This window comes from Notolabrus celidotus, chromosome 4 (genome assembly GCF_009762535.1).
Source record: "Notolabrus celidotus isolate fNotCel1 chromosome 4, fNotCel1.pri, whole genome shotgun sequence".
Classification (NCBI taxonomy): Eukaryota; Metazoa; Chordata; class Actinopteri; order Labriformes; family Labridae; genus Notolabrus; species Notolabrus celidotus.
Window position 1 is genome coordinate 24,338,935 of NC_048275.1, and position 27,043 is coordinate 24,365,977.

Consider the following 27,043-nt stretch of genomic DNA (forward strand, 5'->3'; position numbering starts at 1 on the left):
AGTTGTGGGACGAATAAAGGATTATCTTATCTTAAAAAGCAACTGGAATCTAAACTTTAATTCATTATGGATTTATAAAATCAAATCTGAATGCAGCTTTTTATTAAAGAGTTCATCTGTATCTGACTTGCCATGTTCAACACTAAAATACCCACAGAAGAAACAGAGCGTAAAAGACTTAAAGTCTGTTTTCTTACATTACACTGGCTTGTTCAGACAGCGGCAGATTCTTTAAAACATTTTAATTTAATTTAATTGCATGAAAAAAATACCCACTGAGAGTGTAAGCAATACTCCGACACTTGAGTATAATGGTGACATTTCTTTCTTCACAACGAGAAATCAATACTATTAATACTTTATACGCAAATAGTTTATTTGTAAATACTACTGTTAATACTTTGATACAACTGCAACAACAGCAGTGCTTTGACAGCTGAATGCTACAGGGACTGTGATATTTCAAATTGGATTAAATACACTATTTTCATCTTTATTAATGGGCTTACATTAAAAAAAGTTTGATGGAGGTTAGGGAACCCACATGTGAGGATATGTATCATACTGTATCCTCAAATTCTTGGCTAACACAGCCCTGATACACACATCTTGCTTAGGGCTTAGACATGTGTTGCTTCAATAAGGAGAAACCACTTTTTAATTCTGTTCGTTTATAATAACTTAATGATTATTGACACTATTATTGCCTAATTGCCACTGAAGGAAAGATACCTGCACATGTTTCTATCATTACACCAAAAAGTTCTACACAAATGATATAATGTTTTCTTTTAATAGTAACGTTTAAACATCTATCACTTTCAAACTGAGGGGATTTGAAAATGTTTTACATTTCCTAATATTCTTATTTTTTTACCGGCAAATTGTCCTCCATTTGTGTTTATTTCATCTTCACACACCATCAAACTCTTTGTACATTCACAAGATCTCTAATCGTAGAATTCACTTTGAATAATCATAAGCGACAATTAATGTTCTGTATTTTATGACTTGACTCTGCTGAAGGTATACAAATACTAACATTAATATGTGCCAGTCATCAACCCCATTTGTCTGCATTTAAAAATGTGTGCTTTTGTTACCACACACATTTTGCCTGGCTCGATGTGGATCAGTGAGGAGTCCAGACTTGCTGCTTGTTTTCTTTTGCTCAGCTCTACACACTCTAAGTCTATGGTGGATCATGCTGAAGGGGAACATGCAGGAAAAAGAGGGAACCACATTTGAAATAATGTGCGCAAATATACACACACACACACACACACACACATGCATGCATGAACATACACATCATACAGACACACACACAAACACCACCCAGAGGTGTTGCATGACTGGAGGTATCAAAGAGGCCCAAAGGAGTGTCAAGTGAAAGGTCAAAGGTCAAACCAATCCAGGGTCAAACACAGAGAGGGACAGCATCTCCCACACACACTGGCTCTGGGGTGTGTGTGTGTGTGTGTGTATGTGTATGTGCGGAGAGAGAGAGAGTTTCACTGTGGGTGTGTGTGTGTGTGTGTCTGTGAGTGTTACATAAGTTGTATTCACATTGAGAATATGTAATATGTTAATTTTAGAAACTGTGTTCTGTCATCTTGTGAAGATTGAGTGTGTTTGTGAGGCGTTTGTGAGTACTCACACTGCGTGCTTGGATCGGTATCTGTGGTAAGTTTGACGTAGTTGCTAGGAAACGACCCTCCCTCCCATTGAGCTCTCCTTTCCACCAATCACAGTCGTCCTTGTTGAGCACTGTGATCACCTGACCTTTCTGGAAGGCCAGCTCGTCGTCGTTTTGGGCACGTAGTCGTACATGCCGATCACCTGACACACAGGCTTCACCACCAGAGAGAGACAAAATAACAGGACCATCAACATTCAATCAAGTAATATATCAAATTAACTGATATTATGTATTTATTTATTCATTTATTTTTAAAACATGGTATTAAAAATTGAATGTATACAATGCATTTTCTCCAGATAAAACAGCCAGGTCGCTTGTGGTTAATGCCTGAGCTGAAGAATATTTTGCAGAATGGGGGCAGCAAATTCCATAAAGGTCCTATGGAGTAATTAGTGTGTTTCACAATAAAAGTCTGCTTCAAATAAAGGCTTGGTGCCTCCTGTAGCTAAAGTAAATCAAGGTTTAAATAGTAAGGTTTAATAGTTTAGCAAATATAAAGTAGAAATCTGCTTCCCCACAATATGAGTTCATGTATCCTGTGGAAATTGCTAGATTTTGCTGTTTTATGATGACTTCTTACTTGGAGGTCTGAGAGAGCATAAACAAAAGGTTCTGGACATGAAAGCCAGCTCAAACTTGCATTTATTGATAGTCTTCTATTTCTACCTGTGTGAATGTGAGTGTACCTGTGCTGGGAGGAGCCAGTTTCGGAGGGGTGGGCTCTGTTGGCGTAGTCTGCTGGTGCTCGGACTGAGCAGCTTCACGTAGTTGGCTGGAAACCAACCTATTTGGCGCTTTTTCCCCACGGGCCTGGACCAGTCATGACATATCATGCAAACTGGAGTCAGCACATGTCCACATTATCCATCCATCAAACTTTATATAACTATCAGAAATAAAGACTATCTAGTTGAAAATGCCCTTCAAAAATATATTAAAAGAGAAGTGAATGTACTTTCATCCTCTAGTTTATGCTTGTTTACCTGTAGCTCACCCTCCCACCAGCCCCCTGGGTTCTTTTTTCTGATGAGGATGAGCTGTCCTGGAGCTAATGTCAGCTGCTCTGCTCCTGTAGCGCTGTAGGGGCAATCACCTGAGCGATCTCTGTTGAGAGACAGACAGGAGATGATGTACTAAATGTTTATTCTGCTCCTAGAATCTGCAGTCTTTTGGAGTATAGTATTTTAGTAAATCTTTAAGTTTCAGTTTCTGATTGCTTAATTTTGCAAGGTGTTCAAACCTGGTTTCATGAAGTGAATTATTTTGACAGAATAAGGGTAATGGTCTGGGACTAAAAAATACAGAAGTGCAGACATTGCTACAGATGTAATAATCAGCCTTACGGAGTAAGTGAATATTACCTGGCTTCTTTCCCAGGCTGCCTGTCTTCCCTGATGGTCCCAAAGACTAAAACAGAGAAAGAGTTTAAGTAAACAATCCATACATCCATCAGTGGGTAATAACCTAAAAAGACACATCCATGGGTCTGCTCCAACTTAATCTCACCTCTGAGACTGAGTCTCGAGGTTTGACATAATTGGAAGGAAGACTCCTGTCTTTCCCCCAACCATGCCTGTCCACCAATCCCCTTCTTTCCTGGTCACCACAACAACATCTCCTTGCTGGAAACTGAGGTCCCCTTGTTCGCTGCTCTCATAGGTGTACATGGCCACATACTCTGTGCAGACGCAAACTGACATGTTGAATAAGAGTTACCTGCTCAACCTTTACAAAGTTAAACTGCGATCACATGTTTGTGTGTCTTACCTTCTCCAGAATCTGAGGGTTTTGTTGGGAGGGGGGAGGGGCGTTTCCCATTGGGTGGGCTGTCAGTTCCTCCAGACTCACTGGAAGAGACAAAGAACAAGCACTGTTTAAGTTTAATATGTAATGAGAAAAGTTGACGGATGCAGCAAAACCTAAGCAGGTGTCAAGATCTTTATATACTCTTTGAGGTTAAAGCATTTCTCGTTGGAGAGAAATAACCTAAAAAACTCAGGATTTACATACTCAATTACTTTGGATGTTACATTTAACCTACCTTGTGTTTTTGCTGCGTGATGCGACACTAACAGGGGCCCCCATGGTGGCAGAGATGAGCTTGACGTAACTTTTGGGGAACCAGCCTCTCTGTCCAGTCTGCAGCTCACCTAACCACCACATGTCCTGCTGCTCCAACACTGTTATTATCTGTATGAAACGAAACAACACAACTTTAAGTTATATGCACAAAAAAAAGGTGTAGACTGACTGATGAAAACACAACAGTCCAGAGATTACAGTGTGTATCGGTAAAGAACAGGGATCATTTACCCGTTTTTGTTGAAGTTGAGGTGGTTGTCCTTCTTTGCTCTCCATGGATACAAAGCCCTGAGCCTGCAGACCCTCTACCTTCTCCCCCTGAAAGACAGAGGAGCAGTCCATTGCATTCTTTCATCAGATGTCTCCATATGAACAAATCAGCAACTTTGATTTTCTTCATTGATTATCTTCTTTAAAAGAGGATGGTAAGCAAGGACAAGGTTTCCATATAGAGCCAACCTTGGGATCAAGTTTAAGGAAAAATAATCAACCATCTATATAAGAAGCCTTATGTCTGTACCTGTCCAAGCACAGGAGAGGGGGAGGAGCCTGCTGTCATGGTAGCAGGTGTGAAGGCAGAGCGTTGTCGTAGCTGTGCTGAGGGAACGCTGAGGGAGGGGTTCTGACTTGCTGACGAGGTTGGCCATGCGTCCCACCCTTCGCTCTCTGACTGACTTGCTGTGTTGGAGGGCCATCTGAAAATACAGAACACACACAAAATATTAAGAATACAACAGATATTTAGTTTAAAATAGTGTGCATTAAAATAGAGATTATACAAGATTTAAAAGGTGACATAGGAAGTGGGGTGCAAATAAATCAATCGACTGCACAGGTGAATTGTTTTTGATTATACCTTTGCAAATCTTTTTACTTTTTACTATGTTGACTGATCTAAATATAGATATGTATAAGGTTGTAAAATGGTTGTCTCTAATTGGACCACTGAAGTACACCAGCAAGACTTACGTGGTGCTAAAATCAGCCCAGTTGCTGTTGGTGGAGGACGCAGAGGAGGTGTTTTGTCCAGGAGCTGGGGGAGGCGTGCTCATTGGCTGCTGGGCTGTCGTGGGTGTGGCTGAGGCTGACGAACGCAGGCTGATTGGCGCTTCGCTGTCAGGTATCCGTTCAGCATAATTGGCAGGAAACCAACCAGTTCGCCCCCTGAGCTCTCCTCCCAGCCAGCCAGGTTCCCCTGTTTGAGATTCATCCACCTGTGAGAGCAGAGAAGCAGGGTTAAAGAGGGTTGAAGCATAAGCACACTGACGACGCAAACTGACAGAGAAATGAGAGTGTGTTTTTAGACTTATGGCAGAACAGAGCAGTGGAGGGAACAACAATCGCTACAACAGCAGCAGCAAATGTTCAGAGCTGAAATCCAGGAAGCAGGATTAACAGATTAGCAGATGATTGGGTTAACACAGTATCATTTTAACTTAACTTTAAACATCTTATTTTAAAACAATTTTTTTTTGGTCTACTTGCTAGCCTCTATTTACTATTCTATGCACAAAGACCTCTAACTCTATAAATTAAGTCATGTGTACTCTGCTGCTTTACCTTCACTTCAAATCCTTTTTCCATATTTTACTTTTCACTTGTCAACAAAGTTGCTGTCCATTACTGCTTTCTTTAAAACCTTTTTTATTTCATTTTTGAACATTAAATGTGTTAAAAGGCTGCGGAGCGTGGGATGTGGATGGTTTGTGGTTTGTGGTTTGTAATGTTTTATTAAAAAGAAAAAAAAAAAAGAAAAAAAACACCAGCTGGCTGTCTCCTCCTATTCATGATGTTTCATTTGGAGAAAACAATGACTGTAAGAAAAACACATTTTATGTTAATCCCCAAATCAGCCTGAGGCTGCATCCAAACTAATGTGATACTTCAAAATAAAACATCTCTGCTCAAAGCGGCACTTCAGCCAAGTTTCAAAAGTAATATCCAATCATGATAGCAGGCCTGAAAATGCCTGATCATATACACCTATGCGTGCCAGTGCAAGCAGGAAGCAAAACATCTACTGTAAAGTTGCTTGGATGCAAAGAGGCAGCTTTAAAACTGAGGAACTTAAAAGTACAACAGTTGTAAGCAAAGACAACAAGCCCAGCAAAATAAGTTATTAAACTTGGGTTAACTGCTGGGAGTCAAGATTCTGACTCTGATGTTTGTTCTCTCTCTAATGTTAGGATAATGTTACTGAGTTCCGAGAAGGAAATACCGAGTGAAAAGATCTGATTAAGAAGTCAACATGAGTACAATCTCTCCAAAAGTCCCAGAGTTTTCACTCAACAGGGTCATCGGATTTTGTAAATATTCCCACTTAAAGGGGTCAGTTGGACAACTCTGGTGTAGTTCAAGTGTTTGGTGTAAACACATTTAAAGCTATGCTTAAGAAAGGTAACCTCATTATGTGTGGCTGTAGCCTGAGGTAAGGTAGGCTTATTATTCCTCTGTGCCTAACGCTCTGATAGTTAAACACATCTCAAACTTCCAATTTTCTCTGTAAAAACAATACAAGTAACACAAAGTGAGCACGTGTGATAACAATGACTGATCCAAAGACATTCATTCACTGGTAATGAATGGCACGGCAATGACATGAGATGAACCAATGACAGCAAGACTTCACATGGGGGGTGCTGGCTTGGGATTGGTGAAGGCACAACACTAGGCTGGGGCAAGAACTTACCCATTCCCCCTTCACCTTCAGTTTGCACAGCAGAGGAGAGAGGAGACAGTTAATACACACAACGCACACTCATACACACCAACGCACCGGAGAGAGGGTAGAGTCCAAGAAAAAAACAGACATACATATACACAGATGGCTTTAATAAAAACACACTTGATATATAAAAGCGGCAGTCACTGACTTATTTGAGGTAAAGTTGGATGCTAATAGTCCACCATTATCATCCAGTGTTTCCATGTTGTTCTACCACGCTGATTTGATATAAATGTTTTTGTTTCAAGTGTGTGCAAACGCTACGTACCATGATCACATCTCCAGGAGCGATACTGATCTCATCATGGCTGCGAGCATCAAAGGGATACAAGCTCTGTAGTAGACCACCTTCACTGGCTGCTGCTGCTGGTCAAAGGCGGTGACTGCCACCTTCTGCTCAAACAGACCGGGTACTGGAACCTTTTCCACTGAAAGTACACAGGAAAATTTGACTTGAGCCTTATGTCCAGACCCTTGAATGTAGGCATGAATTTTTCCTAACCGTATGAGCAACTCCCATGACACTTGGCTCCAAATGTGTTCATAAAGCTTAAACAGATAATTAATGAATTGATTTGTTGATAAAAAAAAATCCCAATGGCTGCTTTCCCGGTATTGTGGTCTCATTTTGTCATATGTGATTCTTTTCATGCATTTCTAAAACTTCAACGGTCATACAAACCTGATGAAGCCCAGGGGTCGGGCGGCTGGCTGAACAACTTGTTCAGTTTCTCTTGCATGTCCTTCTTTCCTCTCCCCTCATCCTCCTTCTCATCTGATGATCCTGCTCCCTTCAGTCCTTCTTCCTCCTCCTCCAGCCCTCTCCTCTTCCTCTCCTCCTCTTCCTGAGTCACTCGGTTCAGCCAGGCATGGGGTGCAGAGATGGAGGCAGGGCTAGGGAGTCTGGGGGCAGAGCCTGCTGTTTCGTCCCTCCAGGCCACACCTTCATCTGATGACAACCTGCCAGATGAGAGGAAGAGAAGTACATCAGATGATTATGTTATACTACAAAGATGTCCTGTCTTACTGTAGCAGCTTGGAATTGATTAAAGTCTTCGACAGTTCTCTTCATTTCGTTCATACCTGCTCTCCTGCAGTTCAGCAGACTTTCTCTCGATGGGTGTGTGCATGTGAGAGTGTGTGTGTGTCAGTGAGAGCGTGTCTCCTTCCATGTCCTTTTGCTTCTGTCTCTGCTGCCGGCTGTGGATCTCTCTCAGCTCCTGCAAGGCATCATGGGATACAGGACGGAACAGTGGTGAGGAGGAAGTGGGACCAGAGGGCTGGTTGCTACGGGTTTGCCATCAACATCAAACAAGAACAAGAACAACAACAACAGCAGCAGCAGCAGTAGCAGCGATATGTATTAGTCAGGTGATCAAGGCAAGCTCCGCCCCTTTAGCTGTGTCACTGAGGTGATGAGACATACCTGCCAATAACCATGTCAATTAACTGGATGTCACTCCCTACAGGGCTGACAACAGCTTGTTGCTCTTGAGGAGGGACAGGACTCTTAGTTGATGCTCTGCAGGAAATGATTGAGCATAAGATCCTATCTGTCCTGAAGCGCTCTGACCACATTAAAATAGGAAACAGGAAACATATCCTTTCTGTGTGATCATGACATTTAATATGTGATGGTTACGGATTAAACAACCCTTTTATAGAAAGCAAGAAATTATGGCACTGTTCCATTAACTGTTTGAGAAGATGGACCTGGCAGCTCCCTAAAAGTGAAGCCAAAACATTTGGAGCTTCTTTTACTTACTGACATCAGAACAAGTACAGCAGGGTACACACTATAAGATGGTCAGGCCAATTTTTGACCCGATTCCTGTTTAAAGAAGTACAGCACAATGACTGACGGCTCTGTTGACCAATTCAAAGCTGTGTTCACCAGATTAACAAAAGAGAGGAAGGACAGCAAGAGGTAATGCAACAAACATTAACACACAAGTCGTTGAACTTTACATGAGTGTCTGTCTTTAAACTGACTACAGAACCTGGTCTGCTGTAGACTGTACTGACCTGAGGGATCTTAGTAAGGGATCTTACTACAGACATTAATGAAAGGGGAGATGGTTTCCTCTTCTTATGTCTAATAGTGGTTGGTACACTAAATTAGAGATGTGTAAGTGCCAACAACTGAACTGGGGTGAAACAGGGGGCAGCAGTGAAATTTGGGCACAAAGATAAGAGGAATGACTCTCTCACTGACTTCTAGGTCAATGATAAGTAGATTTGTTTTCTACATTATGTCTTGCAGCTATGTTTCAGGATCTCAGGGGATCTATTTTGGCCTCCACATTTTTACTGGAGGAAACTCCTGGTATTGTGACTGGGTAAGTGGGACAGCCCATGCTAATTTTTAAGTGACTCTTGTTTATGATCTATCAAACTGTGTTCAGTCACTACTCCTTTGTTCTTCTCACCTGCCAGTACCATGGCGGAAAATATATAGTTCCATGCAGCATGTGTTTCTCCGACAGTGCTGTGACTGTGGATTACTTATAATGTTCCTATATTTGTTAAACAGAAATCCGCTGCTCGGTGAACTTGCCTTTGCACAGTATTACACTTTCAAATCATGAAAGAACACATCCCATTCTGTACTTGTGTTTTGGTAGTGCTAGCAAGCAATGTGATATATAAATGTGACTGAAATGCTCATCTTGGCCAGAGACTGTATAAAATATGGACGTAGTATCCGTGACGTCACCCATCTGTTCTGAAGCGCCGTTTTGAGGCCAATTGGCAGTGGCAGCCATATTGCTGCTGTCGAGCGATAGTGACGTAAAGAGGCGGGCTTTGAGCCTCCTAGCCAACAGCTTCAGTGTTCCTGCCTGTCACGCAAGTCAGCTGTACCTCTCATTGGAAGACTTGTAATCTCAATATCTTTGAAGTTGTTGTATTAGAAAAAAAATGTCATTCCCCCTATAGTGTGTGCCGATTGAGAAATTAGCTATCCAGACTACACTTGTTTTTTGTTCCAGGCTGTAAACATGTTTATTTCTGCTGTAAAGGTCAGCTTTTTTGAATTTGTATGTATGTGGTTTCCGGTACTTCTAAGGCCAGCCTCAAGCGGATCCTTGATGAACTGCAGATTTTAGCACTTCCACATTGGACTCATATTTTTAGACCGGAGGTTGCCGCTTGATCTTGGCATGTTTTGCAGATGACGTGAACCTGATACGGTCAAGTTAAAGGGATTGATTTGAAAAGCAAAACTCTCTGAATGTAATTTATTTTTCAGTCTGTCAGATTAACAGATGTCTGATGAGAGGGGATTTTACTAGAGGGGGGGCTTTTTACAATGCTGGAGGTTAGCAGCGATCCAGCCCAAGGTACAGGACTCCAGCTATGACAGTGGGGCGGAGCTTACACAAGGCACAGTATGCTTGAGGGAGGGGTTAGATATGAACAAAAAAGGGGGGGGGGGGAATGATGTAGGGGGAGTTTGTGGATGCAGTGGTGGCAGTTCTGTGTAGTCATGACAACCAGCTGTGCCATTAGAACACACTCTGTTACTATAACAACACAAGGCAGCTGTTGTGTTTCAGCCAAACAACCAACGTGAAGTAACCGTCAGAAACAAGCAAACCAATCAGAGAGGAGGGATGACGGAGGAGAAGAAACTACAACTCTGGAGAGAGTGGAATCCAAATTACCTGAAACAGGAAGTGGAGGACATGAGACAACACAGCAGGCCATGCATACACTCCTTCACTCACAGAGTAGACACACACACACACGCACACATTCAACCACATAAGATAGAGCTTCCAAACTCATACAGCCTGCTAAATGTCAGCTAGCTTCTATTTGTCTGGCTGAAACATCTCCTGGTACAGCATACACGAAGCAGCGGTACACTACGGCACTGTATTTTAGTAAAGTAGCCTGGCATAGCAACAGCATAAAGTACACCCGCTAAACTAGCAAGACTGCTAGCATAGAATAACAACTAGATACAGCACTAACTATGGGAGCACAGTTACCCAGCTGGCTAAGTAGTGAGTTAACACCAGCTTAGCTGAGGGACTAAAAGAGGGAAAGAGAAAAACAAAGAGAGGGTGATTTGAGAAAGAGAAGGAAGAAAAGATTTAGAGTCATGGGAGAAGAAAAGGAAAGAAGGTACAGAAGACTAAAAGGAGATCAAATAAGAGAGAGGAAGGGGAGAGTGGGGAGACTGGGTTGGTGTGTAGACCTGTATAACGTAGTCTAGCCGAGCCAGACACACCCTGACGGCTGACACACACTCCTGTAGCTGTCCCTGCTCCTGGCACTGAAACACACATATACACAGTATATACAGACACACACTGATGATCAACCATTCTTTAGACACAGACACACACTCCCAGACAGGTCATGTATGTACAAATGTTTTTATTGCAGCAAGCTATTCTGAACTCTTGAAGTAAAGAGATGGCAAAACTGGACACTTTAAGACCTCTTGGAGGGGCCTTGCCTAAACCATCTTTCATTTTTATGCACTGTTTGAATCAAGCTAATAATTTACAACCAAAACTTTTTAAATTTTTGTCTTATTTTGAGTTGGGCTGGTTTGATTATTTTGTGCACGTTCTTACACTATATTCTTTTAACATATTTAACTTTTAAAACAAACTAAAGAGCAACTCTTCTGAAATAATTGACATATATACATTAAAATCTTAATTCATTTAAAATTGCTTTTCAAGAGCCTGAACGTACATTTTAATCCCTGATTCAAGCTTGGCAATACTCTCTTAGTGAAAAATGTAACCTAAGATAAATAAATAAATAAAGAAGGGGGAACACAATAAGACACTGACTCATGCCAGGAGAGGCTCTCATGAGTCACTGTGATGAGTAATGAACAACTGTAAGAGGAGCCAGTGTTAAAAAAACAGGGTGAAGTTGGCATCGGCCCTGCGGTCAGCTTAGTTAGGGTTAGGGTTAGGGCAAATTGCAAAGAGCTTGAAAAGCTTCTTTAACTAGACTACAGTATCTTCACTGAAAAAGACGCTGACAGTAAAGCTTTTTAAAAGGTGTTCAATAAGAGTTTCAGTAGATTGATAAAGCCTTTTTTTAGACTGATGTTAATGTAAATTTCATAGAGGAAAAATATGCAAATAACCAATGTGGTGGTTTTTCAGATGAAATAAAAACAGTGTTAGGCAACAAGGCCTGTGCACTATTTTTGCAGGCTTATAAGAATACAGAGGTACTCTACATCCTGAAACATAGCTCATTTGAATATTAACACTATGATGCATTTTCATTTAATTCTAGTATAGATTGTTATCTGCTCGAATGAGACTCCTTGCCACGTTTGACTGCAGACAGTGCTGAGAATATTTCATTCTGTGACATTTTCAAAGTTACCTCACGCCATTTTTCCTACTTTATGTGTTCAATGGATATTGGCTGACGCTCCAGTTTTAGGATACTGGCAATACTGACACAATTGTTCTATACTTCGAAAAGGGTTTGATTAATCCTCTAAGAAATTAACCTAACAAATATGTATTTTAGGTATAAATATCTCTCTCTTGTAATTGTATTTCCTACTTTCTTCCTGTTTTTAATATGTTACAAATGCTTTGAATTACTGAGAGTTGTATGCTTCCTTGTCAGGGGTGAGTTTAAAAAAATAGTCACACCAGAATCAGTATGTGAGTAAGTGAGTGCTTTCAGTAGCCATACTTATATGATTGCATTCAAGCTTCAACCGGCTGCAATATATCAAGCTGCCTAGGGAGCATCAAACCAGGCATAGTCTGGTTTGCATGTGTTAGACAGTAAAGCCTTTCTAACATAGTTAGTAGTTTGACAGGAGGGTGCTCTATGTTTGACTTTTGTTCCTGTCTAATAAAGTCTGCTGTGTGGATCAGTGCAGGTCCATATGCTATGAGAAATATCTGCTCTGTGCTCCAGGTCTGCCATAAAAGGCGGTGTATTCAACAGATGATTTGGTATTATTTTATATTTAAGAGAATATCCCTGCTGCAGTACCACCCCAGTCCAGTAGTGGCAGTGTGCTCTACCTGTCTCCCCCTCTGTTCCTCCTGAAGCTGGCGTCGAAGGGCTTCTATCCTGGCACAGTGGTTGGCATAGAACTCACACAGAGACTGGCATGGGCAAGGGAGCAAAAGGCCAGTGTAGGAGATAAATAAAGGAGTAGAAAATATAGAAGGAAGGGTTCATTATGTTGATTTACAAAGAATAAGAAGAAAAATTAAGGCAAGAAATACAGGGTGATGAAGAGGCAGGAGAAGGACAGCAAGCATCGAGGATGAGAGGGGGGACAGAGGGAAACAGCAGTGTGACGGGAGAGAGAGAGGAAGTGGTGTAGAAAGGAAGGCGTAGGGCAGTATTGTCACATATTGTTTACATCTCAGTGGTATATGGCTTTGTTGGGAAAAGAATCACATCCACCGAGACATGAGAAAACCGGTATCCAACATTTCTGGCTGTGTTTGTTTCTCATATGCTTTGCATCACTTCCTTACACCACTGTGTTATGTTTACTACACAGGAAAATACTGAGAACCAGCTTCATTCAATTAGCCATCAGAAAATCTATTTATTGAGGTCTGTGTTGTCTCTGCTATCCTCCCTTCCCCCTCTTCTTTCTCATTTTCTCCTCCTCGTTGAGCCTATTCTCCTCACTTTGACCTGACTCAGTGTTCCTGGGAAACAATTAGGAAATGAGAAAAAGAAAACAGGGACAATAGGTGGTCCAGCAAACATAAACAGACTGCTGTGCTCTGACTCTCCCCTCCATCTTCCTCTCTCAGCTGTATAAATCGCTGCGTTGTGAAAGCAATATGAAGCAGCCGTCGAGGACACTACGCAGTGTTCCTGTGCACAGCTAGCTCTCTTCAAAGCACAGTAATCAACAGCACAAAACGTTAATACAAACACAGATACAGAGGACAGATGTAAATATGACAAATTTAAACACCTCAGTGGACGTGGGGCTAGTGTGAGGATGAGGAGCAGGTCAGAACAGTATATCAAGCTAAAGTCACAAAAACAATCCAGTGTTTTTAGCGTAGACAAACATCTAATCAGTTAGTGGGTAAGTCAGACAGTTCATGAGTTAAATATATTTATCTGAGTCACTGAAGTACTACAGCACTGTACCAAACCTAAAAGAAATTAACATCATGGAACTGATTACAACATGCCAGTACTCCATTTTCATGCTACATGAACATAAAAATGTAAGTGTTAGTTAATGTTAATGAGTTGTTTTATGGAATTTTTCTGTCTATGTCGAGGGCCACTAAACGTGAGACGTAAATAGTGAAAACACAATCTGATGGAATGGGTCGCTCATTGAGAGTTTGTCTTAGACTTTGAAGACTTGAAAGAAAGCATTTACTATCTTTAAATGAAAAACAACTGTGGACTTGGGATAAGCGCATGGAAGACATATTCATAGACACCTGAGGTGCAGTACCTTGTTTGCATGAATCTCTGGTATCTAAATGTAATCAGACTATCTGTGCCTTGATATGAAGTTAATTTATAGTTGAGTTGATTAGGAAATACTACTGTTAGTATTAGCATTATAGTATAAGACCTGCCCTTTGGCTCGTGTCCTGTAATAACATGTTGGCCAACTTGCTTTTTACCTTGAGCTGGGTATTGAAAGCGTCTATTTCCAGCAGTTTTGCCCTTGTTTCCCTCTCCACAGCATCTAACTGTTCTCTGAGCTGCTGTCTGCTGGACTCCTTCTGCTCCACAGCCTTCTGCAGAGATGACAGGCTATCACCTGAACACACACACACACACACACACACACACACACACACACACACACACACACACACACACACACACACACACACACACACACACACACACACACACACATACACACAAAGAAGAGAGTATGAGAGAGGTTGCATTACACTGCTGTAGCTCAAACAGTAAGTCTGGACCTGTGCTTGTAAAAGACCTGAGAACTGGTGTAGGTGTTTTTACGAAGTAATAACTTAACAGGAGCCAGAATTATTTTTTTTTGCTGTATCCAGCGTGACAACAACACATTTGTAATTTAATTTATCCCCATTCTACAAGACAGTCATTAGCTATGGAACAAGGGTTAAACATATGTGGGGGATTATTCCTGGAGAGCAAAGACCCAGGCTTGACACTCTGTCGAGGTTTGCTTCAGCTATAATGACCTGCTTACAGCTCATTATCCTGCTTATGACAGGGCTACTGATTAAGGTAATCTATAATTCACACAATACTGATTCAACAACTTTGTTGAATTAACAGGACTTCTTTCTGGGGGGTGACAAAAGAAATCCCTAATTGATCAACTAGGCTTGATTAATTCCACTGAGCGGTGTATTAAGGCACAGGTCTTGAGATAAAAGTCAAGTGACCCTACAATTCCAGTCAAGACACTCTTAAACATCATGGTAAGAATATGCACGAGATGATGTAGTTAGGTAGAAGCAGAACTCACGATGCAGACTGTTCTGTTGAACCTGTTTCAGCTGATCGTTGAGACTCTGTTTATCAGGGATCAGCCTCCCCAACCACTGCTGGGAGTCCTGCAGACAAACATGAAGTAGAAAATACATAATCAAGATCCTCGATCAAGCAAATTCGACAAACTCTAAGAAGTGCCGATGATGGTTTATTTGTGCTTTTGGTACCTGCAGCTGCTGTTGCAGGAGGGTGATTTCTGCAATTCGAGTTTCTCTTGTCTGATTGGTCTGCTCCACCTCTCGTCGCTGAGCCGATAGACGAAACCGGACATCCTTCAATTTGCCCTCTAACTGAGACTTCTTATCATTCTAGAGATTGGGAGAGAAATAATGGGAATGAAAATACTATTACATTACTGCAGATGTACAAAATATTAAGTTAAAGAGAGTTATAGTCGACAGCTGTTTTGTTCTTCCTGTTGGCAAAAATCAATCAAGCTCTTGAAGGATATTTAAAGCCCACAATCATCACTCAAACTGACTTGTTCTGAGAGTCAAGAAGTTTAACACAGTGATGGGGTTGAACATCATGAGATTGTTCCTCCTTTTGATGTTTGAAAAACCTGCTATGACTCTAAATAATTGCCATGTCGTCACTTCTTCGAAATGTTACCCCATAGATTGAAAAACACTGCCCTCTTTTTTCTCCTCTGTGTACACGGCATGTTTAGTTGTGGGGTGTATGTTTGATTACCAGAGCCTCGAGTTCAAACTCAAGGGTCTTCTTCCTGGCTTTGAGCAGCACTATACTCTCCTGCTCTCGGTTTCTTTGAGTCAGGAGCTCCTGGCGACGTTGACGCTCCCACTCGAGCTGACGCTGACGCTCCAATTCACGCTTGGCAGCCTGAATGGACGAAACACACAGATATACTATGAGGAAACCTTAGTTTTCAAGATGATATGTATGTATTCTGTTCATATATTACACACTTGAGTACACACTACACAGTCCGGTCAATTTGGCTCTTTACTGTTTGATTTAGAGAGGGCTGTTGGTGTGCAGTCAAAGGCCTCTTAGTGTCTGCAGAGGTTGTAATTAGTCTGCAGCAGCTCAACCACGACTCTTCAATTAAGAAAACACACCGGGTAATCATATTTCCTCCTCCTCGTCTCTTTCCTTCATACCTCTCTCCTCTCTATCTCCTTGCGTCTCTCCTCTTCTTTCATCCTCTCAAACTCTCTCTGCTTCTCCAGTTGTTTTTCCAATTCATGTTGTCGTTTCCTCTCCTGCTCCATACGCTCACGCTCCTGAAACAAAACCACGATGACATGAGCAAGCAGGGAAAACAGCTCTGGTGTTCGTAACGGCTCACTCATTTTCATGTACTCCTTGTTTCGACGCGGTTTTAATATTTTATAAACATACTGATTCATTTTAAAGACTTTTGCAGTGGAGCAAGGTGGCTATTATAAATGCAAATATGTTATCAGCTTATGGAAGAGCCATAAAACATGATTAATTCATATTTTCAATGCAAATAGTGTGAACAAAGACACCGATGTACCTTTCTCTCCAGCTCCTCCCTCTCCAGTGCAGCCAGCCTCTCCTGCTCTTTCCTCTGCTGCTCCTGCAGAGCCTGGCGTCTCTTCTCCAACTCCAGGTTTCCTCGTTCAAAGTTCTCCCTTTTCTTATCCTCAAATGTCACTGGGATGATACAAAAAGCCTTTACATAAAGAATGTCTATAGTTCAACTCTTTTAGAGTTGTAACGAGGAAGAAAATGGCAAAAGTGTTGCCTTGTACCCTCAGACACACACTGCTCTGCTTTGATTCATGTCATTTGTGTTTTGGTGTTGTTTAATTTGTTAATCTACGACTTGTTGTACTCAAATTGAAGTGTAAATAGATAGTAAACAATCCAGAGTTATTTTAGTAACAAGACCAATCACCTGGTAGTTTCTTGTCCTGGCTGCACTCTGTCTCCTCCTCCAGCTCATCTTGAACGCTCTTCTGGTCTGACTGAACACTGTCACTTCGTACCCGCCTTCAAGACAAAAACACACCCATTACTAATACACACACCACTACTATCCTTATCAGACTCACAAATCCATTTCATTCATTCTATTGAAGTTCACAGCTTTTATGCAAGTGCAGGACAAGAGTACTTATTAAAACTAATGCGTAACTACTCACAAAACTAGCATGTTGATTTGATTGAGTCAGTTAAGAGAGTATTTAGTACCTGAAGGTGGGTGGGAGGTAATCTGGGGGTAAGACAGGTGGTAACGGTAACCCTGACATGGCCATATCTATGAGGTGCATGGCTAAGATGAACTCCTCCGCGGTCAGCTTTCCATCCTGGTCAATATCTGATAGACTCCTACAGGAGGGACAGAAAAGAAGAAATTGTATTAATTAAGGAGAAATGCTCAGTATGCACTCTTATCTTTATAGAAGTTTAGAGGTTGATTTCTTTGCACTGACCATATCGTGGCCAGCTGGCCCTGAGGAAGACTGGACTGCATCAGAATAGTACGAGCCTGAGGACCTGCATCACAGTCACGTATCAAATGAAGAGGATGAATGATCAGCAGGTGCATTTACTGTGTGCAGTGAATGACATTTGGTTGTGTGTGGAGGGTACCTGTGAGGTGTCCGCTCATCATTTTGTCATGAGAGTTGAAAAGCTGTCTATACTTCAGGCGGGAGGACTGAGGAACGGCCCAGTCAGGGGGGGGCAGAGCACTAGGACCAGATTTTGAAAATAAATTGATGTGAAAAGATGCTTCCCCAGAAAAAAATAAGCACATAAAATGTAGAATGCACATTTAAAATGTTCCTAAGCTCTTTGGCAAGTTTGAGTGTACAGCCAAACTTTGAATCAGCTTGTAATAAGAGACTATATAAACAATTCAGTTGGTTTAAAGTAGAAGAGCTGGTCATTGCGAGCTAAGAGAAACTACAGAATATGTCAAAAAACTTTTTTAACCACACATTTTCTCATTCTAGTAGATCGTTATCAGATAAAATACTGCAGACATTTCTGGTTATGTGGCCTACCTAGCAGCTTCAAAGGAAGACCCCTTCTGCAGCTTGATACTGGAACGATTAAATGAAGATGACTTGTTGACAGAGGGAGCTGAAAGACACAAAAGAAGACATTTGGTATGAGGCTGAAGTTATGTAGTAAACTTCTTAAGCCTAACTTCAAGAAGTGTATACATTTTGTTAAGTGTTTCATTTCATGTCCATCCATCCACTGGGTATACTGCATATCCCATTCAGGGTCGGGGGGGGGGGGCTGGAGCCTATCCAAAATGTTAATAGGCGACAGGTAGGGTACACCCTGGACAGCTGACTAACCTATCACAGGGCCAACATATACACAGACAGCCAGACACTAACACCTACAGACAATTTGGAGTGGTCAATTAAGCTGAGTGTGTGTCTTTGGACTGTGGAAGGAAGCCAGGCTGCCTGGAGAGAAGGAGAGCAGGCCCCAGTCGTGAGGCAACAGCACTTACCACTGCACCATGGTGCAGCCCTTATTTCATGCCATATCATAACATTCTTCTTTTGTTATAATATTATGTTCAGTTTGTAAAAAACAAAGTCAAAGCTTTACATGCATTGCAGTAGGATTTAGCACTGCAATTCATACAGACAGAATCCCAGCACCTGACTGTCTACAATGTAACTATTAATGTTTTATTATGAGTAAACAGAAGCTGAGAAAGGAGACCTTTGCTCGCGCCCACAAGAGCTAAAGACACAAAGCAAACATTTCAATACACCCGCTTCCCCTGATGCGCAGTTAACAGTATTCTACCTGTGTGGGAGAAGCCTGAGATGGGCTGCATGATGCCTGTGGGAGGAGCTCCATTGGCGATGGGCTGGGGGAGGGGAGGCGGGGCCGATGAGACCAGCGGGGGAGACACCCCTACAGGGAGAGGTGGGAGGGGGAGCGGAGGCACGCCTGAAAGAGGAGCTGTGATGGAAGCCATGGGGGGCATGCCTGCAGACAGAGAGATAAACAACGCAGACATTATTATTATGTGAGGTGTTCTCTTTTTTTACACACCGGCATGCTGCATGATGCCTGAGACACAGATCAGATAATACTCCCTTAAAATAATATCTCCAGTGGAAGATTAGCCATCATATATTAGTACAAGTTAATGAGGCATTTGAGACATGGTGTGCAATGAAGAAGAGGAGCTTTTTGGCTCCAAACTGTGTTTGTATAAGACTTTTATTGACTAGTTTTGGAGGTGTAATAGACTGAAAGAGAGTGAGCAAACATCACCCTAAATGACCCCGTGAAAATAATTCTCCTTCAGAGTTTTAACAGAACACTGAATTTTTACTAACACCTTTTCAGGGCCAAGAAGAAATGAAGAAACCTTGAGGAGAAGCAGACAACATGTTAACTGAAAACATAAGATAACATCTATATGGTAAACTCTGTGCAGTGTTTCATCAGCACGGCAGCAGTGTACAACTATAACAAGGTATTAAAACCAGGCAAAAAGGAAACTGTCACCCCCACAACCTGAAACTGCAATGAGTTGAAAGTCTTTGTTTTTATTTTGCTTAAAAAATCTAAACAGAGTGCATGCTGCCACAAACATAACAATCTCACACACACTAATCATTGCGTGTTTGTTCCTGTGGTGTCTTACCAAAGCCAGTCGGTGGGGGTAAAGGCAGTGGGGGTTGTTTCATACTGGGAGGAAGCGAGGGGGGCAGAGGGTGACCCTGGAGTTTCAGTTTTATGAGTTTCATGGCGATGGAGAACTCGTGGATGTCCATACGGCCATCACTGTTCATATCAGCCAAGGCCCTTTGACAGAGAGAGGGGAGAAGTTAACATTACAACGCTAGCATGTACAGAATTCAACTTCATTATTGTGTAATGTAATTAGTGAATGAGCTAGAAGTCACTTCCTGACTGTGTGACTCACCAGATTTGGGCCAGGATGGGAGGGGGCAATCCTGATTGAAGGAAGAAGTTCCTGGCTTGGTCGCCTTGACAGAAACATAGAAAATAAGATGATTAACAATCCTAAAAGAGGGCCTGATAAAAATAATATAGAGAAAACCAAATGACCTGAAATTGTAAACGTTTTATCTTATCTAATTGTAATGCTGTTTTTCTGTGCCACAGATCCAAGCACCGAGTATTTTAATCAATACTGCCATTGTTTATGTCCTTGTTTAACCTTACCCCTATACTATAAGGGTTTGTGTGCCGTGTAGATCAGGGACACAAAGAGGGAGAAAGACTGTTACCTGTGATGTAACCCCCGGCAGTGGGAGAAAGACTGTGAAACTGCTGATCATGTTTGGCTCTCTCATCCACTGAGATCAGAAAAACATCTGGACCTAACCCGCAAGAGAAACAAACACACACAGCCAGAGATTACAAACCAAACCAGAAGGCTGAGACAATGCTGGACACAAACTGTGGAAGACAAAGAGGAGGCATGAAAAGAATGTGTTAGTCATGAGTTTCAGTTCCTGTCTGAAGATTCCTATTAAGCGACTCTTGAGAAAGACTGTCAACTGGGAGAGTGATGAGCAAATGAAAAAATAACAAAAGGGGCTGTCAGTCTATGAGCTGAATAGATTTACAGGCCTTAGAAAGTGGAGGAGAGTAGTCTATGCAGAAGATTTTGTGTCTTTCTTTCACAGACTTCAGCTGAGGTTTGGGCAGACGTGAAGGACAGAATAAGACAGTAAATACAGAGCAGTTTATTTTGAGAACCTGTACGACTTGATTGATACCTGTAAAGCCTGAAACTACTCTTGAATTTGAACAGAATATCAACCTTGGCTGTATCACACTCTCTTTTCTAGTAGGATTTTTTTAGGGGTTCAATCTGAAATCTAAAGAACTTCTTTGTTTTGGTTTTGACAAAGGGGTTCCACATATCCATAGCCAGTATCACATTTATACAGTCAACTTTATAAATCGTATGTTAGCTATAATCATAAATAATGTTATCCATCATTGTCATTTAAATGATCATCTTATTCAAGAAGATGGTGATAAAACTTAGTCCAAGCTGTCATAACAGTGAGTACTACCAAACCAGACAGATAGTAATGGTCTCTCAGTCTGTTTTACTTTCTAAGGCCTTACCTCCACTTCTTGTTTTTTTCTTGACTAATTAAACAAGATTCACATCAACATGTATCAGCATTTAAACAGTGACAGATTGCTTCCCTTTTACTCCATCTTTCGCCATTTACTGGCAATGTCAGTAAATCATGCTGACTCATTTTAAAGTAGAAGAACAGTTACTAATACAGGCAGAATGCCATTTCCTCTTCTCTCTATTCTCCTTCCATTGTCATCTCTTATTAGAGACAATGCTTATCCTGAAGTGTGTAGCAATAATTGTTCTGTTGCTTAAAGTTCTGTGAAAGTCACATTAAACCTGAACGAGTTGACAGTTTTTTTTAGATTAAAATAGCTATTTTTTTGCTAGAGTTATTGTCCAGGCATTTTCTATATACCTGTCTAATACTACACATTGACAGTGCCGTATACTGATTGATGTCTTGGACACTTTAAAAGGAAGATGGTGCATGACACCATTGTTCCTCATCTGTTAGCCATGGTTACCTGCAAGGAAACACGTGCAGCCATCATTGCATTGCACAAAAAGGGCCTAACAGGGAAGTTTATAGCAGCGAGTAAGATTGCACCTCAGTCAACCGTCTATCGAATTATCAAGAACTTCAAGGAGAGTTAGCTTCTTTTTTTCTAGCAGAAGAGAGATAACTCTCACACTGGACTTCCACCAGATCCGTGTCCGGTCCGTCTCCGATCCACTGCGGTCCGGCTCCGTGCTCTCTGGTCCGTCAACACCCACCGTTTGTGTTTTCAGAACGCAGCACGGAGCAGGACCGCCGGAGTCATGTGACCGAGGTTCTCCCATGGCAATCGATGAATTGAGGATTCTCCTCTTCCTCTCTTCATCCATGTTGTCTTTATCGGCCTCTGAAAACCTCTGACCTGTTGACTCCAGGCCTGGCTCCGCTCGAAATGACATTTTTTTGTCGTAGTTAAGTTAAAAACGATCTAACGATTACACAAAGTGTTTTATTTTGAAAATTAACAGGGTTTTTATTTTGTTTTGGTGCCTGACTTCCTGTCCCGCTCCATCTGCTCTGTGCTGAATTGATGCGGGCTCTGGCATCCGGCAAAAATAGAAGTCTTGTGTATCTGATCAGTTGCGTTCTGACCTGCCGGATCAGAGACACAGCTGGAACGCAACAGAGCGGATCTAGTGGGGGTCAACACATCGACTAGAATAGAAACCTATCAGATCCTGTGCCGTGGCGGATCGGAGACGGATCGGAGACGGATCGGAGACGGATTGGACACGGATTGGAGACGGACCGGAGACGGACAGGAGACGGATCTGGGGGAATTTAGACCTCAGTCTCAACATCACTCACCTAACTTTCGATCAATGTAGAAACGAAAAAGTTTCTACAGCAAAGCATCTCTGCAAACCGTTTCATCGCACCCACTTGGCCACGCCCCTTATCATGCAAAAATATAACTCTTAGACTTAAAAAATAGGCATTCGACATGGTTCTTAACTGAAACTTCTTGGACTTTTGCAGCTAGCTCAAGTGGAAACTCCAAGAACTGCAGTTTTTGCTCTTCCACACTGGCTTCATTTTTCAACAGTTAAGATTGAGGCTAGTTTTACTGGTTCACATTTACAGAGGCACATATTCCATCAAAATGCTTCTAATCTATTAATAGTTTGATAAATAAATATTTTTACAGCATTTTGGAGTGACTGCTTGGCGTTCCATCTGTTCATCACCCTGCTGATGGGAGATCTGTCCGCCTGCCTGTAGTATCTCTCTAACTGCAGCCAATAGCTTTCTTCTACGGCTGCTGCAACTTCTCATACGTCCAAATAAGTCAACTGTCTTTGTCATTTGGTTACCTGAAGATTACAGAGGGACTAACACTCATATGCTGCAAGGTTGTTGTTACAATGGTATACCTTGTTGTTACATGGCTTCATTCTGCATCTCCCCTGAAACTGTTTTATGTGTTGACGATTAGATCAATAAATTGTGGTGCAGGCTCTTGGTCTTATTTAGACTGCCAGCCCAGAACCAGAGAGTTCTTTGAACATTTGGAAAACAGACATTTACATAAGAAGACGATTTCCTACAAATTGGACTGAATGTGTTTCAGATTGCATTTCTAAAGATGTCTCAGCCTGTTCTGCAGACTCAAACCAGATTTTGATGTCTCTTGTAAATTGTAACAGAACAAAAAAGAAAAAAGTCAAATCCAAAAACAGGTTGGTACATCTGAGCAGGCGAGTCTGTGTGGTGCAATGGAGGAGGTCTGCTCTGTGACTTAAGAGTCTGATGATAGATCTCCATTTCTCATGTTACTGTGTTAGACAGCAGCAATCACTAGCTTACGTAGTTACTGACGCCTACATTGTTACCACAGCAACCCATGCAGATAGGCTGTTAATGTCTGGACACACAGATCTGATATGATTACTTGTAAATAACCATACAGGCAGTCTGTCTTATAGATCTGATTTGGGAAGAAAACTGACTCGTCTAGAGTCTTCCTGTTGTCTCTCTCCACCTACTCACAGGACTCTTATTCATCAACTCTGAGGCCAAAAAAATAACACACATTTGTATTTCTTAGGGAAGCAACACACACACACACACACACACACACACACACACACACACACACACACACACACACACACACACACGCACACACACACACACACACACACACACACACACACACACACACACACACACACTGACCTGTGAATGTGGTGGGGAACTGGGCCATGGTTCACTCAGTCTTCTGCACTACACAATACCTGAAACAGAGAAGAATTGAAGAATTACATTATCAAACTCTGGCGCACCTCACCCCACCATTCACTGCTCAATAATGCAACAATGCAACAAATTATTTAGTAATTCTCTTCACATTAGAATATTTCACTGGTGACCCACAATAATGCCTTCATGGCTTCTGTCATCACGGTCAGTATTACAACTAGAAGATAATCAGCATACTAAACAGGACCAGATAAGGTGTCACCTGCTGAAGGTGCTAATACAGGGAACAAAGAAATGAGAATCTCTGATGTCCTTGGTTACAAAGTTGTGAAATGTCTTTTTTGTCTCCAGCCCAATGAGCTCCATTTTAAAGGTTAAAGGAGACACACACACGCACACACACACACACACGCACACACACACACAAACAAACAAAAACAATACAAACACAGTCATTCTTAATAAGGGATAAAAGAGGTTTTTAAATACCAAATGCACTTTGTGTCAGCCTGCTGCTGCAGAGTGGTGCCAGCCCACAGGGGACCGGGCCATGCCAGCCATGCTGGTGCATGTCAACAGGGCAGCAGACATTTATTTATGCAGGGCAGCCTGCCTGAGCATACTTGCCTGTTTTCAACCCCACTTTGCTTCACACTCACTCATTTACACACATTCCCACTTGGGAGCTGACCACAGTGTACACCAGGTTTTCTTCTTGTGTCAGCAGAAGACAAAAAAGGCTCCACTGGTGTCTTTGTATAGACAGTTTTTATTCAGGCTAAATAAATTGGAAAAGGCACCAGAAAAGAAGTGGTTTTAAAGATGTTGGATGTCACAAAATGTCTCAGGATCTTCAAAAAAAATTTCAAACTCAAAAATGTAGCTGCACTAATTGAAATTCAGAGGTCCTTATCGGTCAGAATGTAAATATTTTTCACCCTTGTGATTAAGAACATATAGTGATCAGAGATTATAATGTCTGTAGGGGCTCAACATGTAATAATCAAGGTTTATGTCTGACCTTTGTTTAATCTGCAGTGCCCTACATACTCACAATAACACATCCATCTATGTGTGTAACGAACCCCTGTCCTCCTAGTTGAGGTATGTTAATCAGACCCAGACCTGCCTCCCTCCTCTGTATCTCTTTGGCCAACAGACAACCCACAATAATAATCTGACACACATTGCGACAGACAAGGACTTAGTGAGGGTGTGTGAGTGCATGTGTGGGTTGATGTCTCCCTTTTCCCAGTGTGATGGAAACAGAATTTTGGTTCTCTTGCAGAGTGATTAGAAGAACACAAGTTGAAGGGTCAGCTCACTCAAACCACAAAGTTTATTGCTTCTTGTTGTGAAATGATAGTTTTATTTCTGGTACAAATTCACTTCTGAGACCAGAGCCTCAAACTTCATGTAATGACGGTGAGTCTGATGAAGGTGATGGAGTTCAAATCATCAAAATCCTTATCTTCATTCGTATTCTTAATTACAGTCACCCATGCATTGCTTGGACCTTATCACTGTTAACATTTCTTCAGTTGGGAGCTGTCCTTGGCCTATTGAAGGGTGCAATAGCGTGTGTGTGTGTGTGTGTGTGTGTGTGTGTGTGTGTGTGTGTGTGTGTGTGTGTGTGCGCGCCCACTTCATTATCATCAGAGCGGGAGGACAAAGTAACCAGCTTAACTAGGTCAGACGAACAAAGCCCACCCTACACAAACACACTCGCACACAGTCAGACACACTTTCATGGCTGCCACTGAGAAAACACTGAGGCAGTTCAATGACTACAGTAGACGCTCCGCCTGGTTTAACCGTTATACTGCTGCACAACAACTACCAACTTTTGTTTGTATAATTTCATCAAATAACCCAGTGGAGGAGTCTTCCTTTTGTGTCACATTTTTCACAGATAGGCTGATCTGATGGATACTCCCAACACAAGAGCCTCGACTTCTACACATTGCAACTCTGCAACAGCGACAGAGCAAAGTTCCACCACCACTAGGCGTTTTTCGACCAGAGGAACTTTACCCAGGAACTACGTGCGTTTCGACCGACGGACCCAGGGCGAAAAAGTAGTTCAGGGGTTGATAATCTCCCCCCTAAAAAGCCCCTGCTAGGGGGGTAGTACTTTTCAAAGGTCCCGGGGCTTTTGGGGGGCAGGGCCTGTAATGCTGAACGTGTCTGATTGGTAGATTAAACGCAGTGTTTTTATTCCGCCTGTCGTCCACAATAACATCTCACACATCTGTGATTCACTTGATTTCTCTTTCTTTAATTTGTTCTATCTTTTTGCATGTGTGTGTACTTTTCAAAAGAAGAAGCTGTGATTCCCTTGATTTAGCAGCTGGTAACAGTAGTCTTCTCTGAGCCCACTGCGAATGTGTCTGTGGTTTTAAAAGTGTCCCTGCAAACTGGAGACCTTCAGTAACAGAGTTTGTGGAGTTTACACAGCTGTTGAAATACAGAGGGAGTTTTAAGAGTCAATATCCTCATCAGATAGGTATTTAATGATCGTCTAAAGACTTTTAAGAGGGATGCATCCGTCTGAAAGTCAGCAGTAAATAGGGTTGCGGTTTAAACCAAAACACTGGCGATCTCTGCCAAGGCTTTTTGAGTTAAAAAGGATTTTAAAGCCGTGTTGAAACGTCTTTGCTACTCGCACTTATCTCCTCTCACGTGTTGATTCAGTGAATCCATCTGTGATGAAATATAGCACCATCTAAAACAGCGCGAGTGGAGTGTCTTCCACGCTAACATGCCAACTGTTGTGATACCTGTCTGCCCGTCTGCTTCTGTGGTGTCATCTGTGATGAATGGCCTTCGTCTTTGTTTTACTGCCCCCTACTGGTCTGGTGGTGTAGTGCCTTTACTTTTTATTTCCTCCATATGTCACTGGCCTGATTTGCACAATCTACCTGGGGCTTCGGCCCCGCAGTCGAAACGCAGACAACAATGGGGGGCACAGAACCTCATAGTTCAGGGTTAAGTAGTTCTTGGGGCTGAAAGACCCCGGAACTCTTGGTCGAAATGCACCTTTAGTGCTGACACATCACGCCGAGAGGCACAGCTACAGAGCGCCACATGTACATGTACTCAGACACGATCCTGCCCTGCCGGCTCCGACGCTACACACCACCACTGTTAGCTCCCATTCCGCCACTGTTACCACTTCCTTGGGAGGGTCAGAGGTGGAGAGACTGCCCCACTATTATGTCTCCATGC

General features: G+C 42.1%; 1 protein-coding gene across 1 annotated transcript in view; it reads right to left on the reverse strand.

Annotated features, from left to right (window-relative positions):
* The window catches only part of itsn1 (intersectin 1 (SH3 domain protein)), a 54,267-nt gene that overhangs the window by 16,885 nt on the left and 10,339 nt on the right, over positions 1 to 27,043 (reverse strand). The window contains 37 exon segments of the mRNA XM_034681851.1: positions 1,661 to 1,714; positions 1,717 to 1,821; positions 1,824 to 1,854; positions 2,372 to 2,442; positions 2,445 to 2,509; positions 2,684 to 2,792; positions 2,795 to 2,809; positions 3,067 to 3,112; positions 3,212 to 3,252; positions 3,255 to 3,383; positions 3,473 to 3,552; positions 3,747 to 3,897; positions 4,020 to 4,074; positions 4,076 to 4,105; positions 4,308 to 4,482; positions 4,757 to 5,001; positions 6,781 to 6,845; positions 6,848 to 6,940; positions 7,195 to 7,472; positions 7,596 to 7,732; positions 12,542 to 12,625; positions 14,138 to 14,277; positions 14,983 to 15,070; positions 15,176 to 15,316; positions 15,702 to 15,851; positions 16,133 to 16,255; positions 16,513 to 16,652; positions 16,897 to 16,991; positions 17,193 to 17,330; positions 17,435 to 17,498; positions 17,595 to 17,695; positions 18,011 to 18,089; positions 18,780 to 18,965; positions 19,633 to 19,793; positions 19,915 to 19,978; positions 20,243 to 20,335; positions 23,792 to 23,850. Of these exon segments, the coding sequence (XP_034537742.1) occupies positions 1,661 to 1,714; positions 1,717 to 1,821; positions 1,824 to 1,854; positions 2,372 to 2,442; positions 2,445 to 2,509; positions 2,684 to 2,792; positions 2,795 to 2,809; positions 3,067 to 3,112; positions 3,212 to 3,252; positions 3,255 to 3,383; positions 3,473 to 3,552; positions 3,747 to 3,897; positions 4,020 to 4,074; positions 4,076 to 4,105; positions 4,308 to 4,482; positions 4,757 to 5,001; positions 6,781 to 6,845; positions 6,848 to 6,940; positions 7,195 to 7,472; positions 7,596 to 7,732; positions 12,542 to 12,625; positions 14,138 to 14,277; positions 14,983 to 15,070; positions 15,176 to 15,316; positions 15,702 to 15,851; positions 16,133 to 16,255; positions 16,513 to 16,652; positions 16,897 to 16,991; positions 17,193 to 17,330; positions 17,435 to 17,498; positions 17,595 to 17,695; positions 18,011 to 18,089; positions 18,780 to 18,965; positions 19,633 to 19,793; positions 19,915 to 19,978; positions 20,243 to 20,335; positions 23,792 to 23,819 (3,850 nt within the window). The 5' untranslated portion in view covers positions 23,820 to 23,850.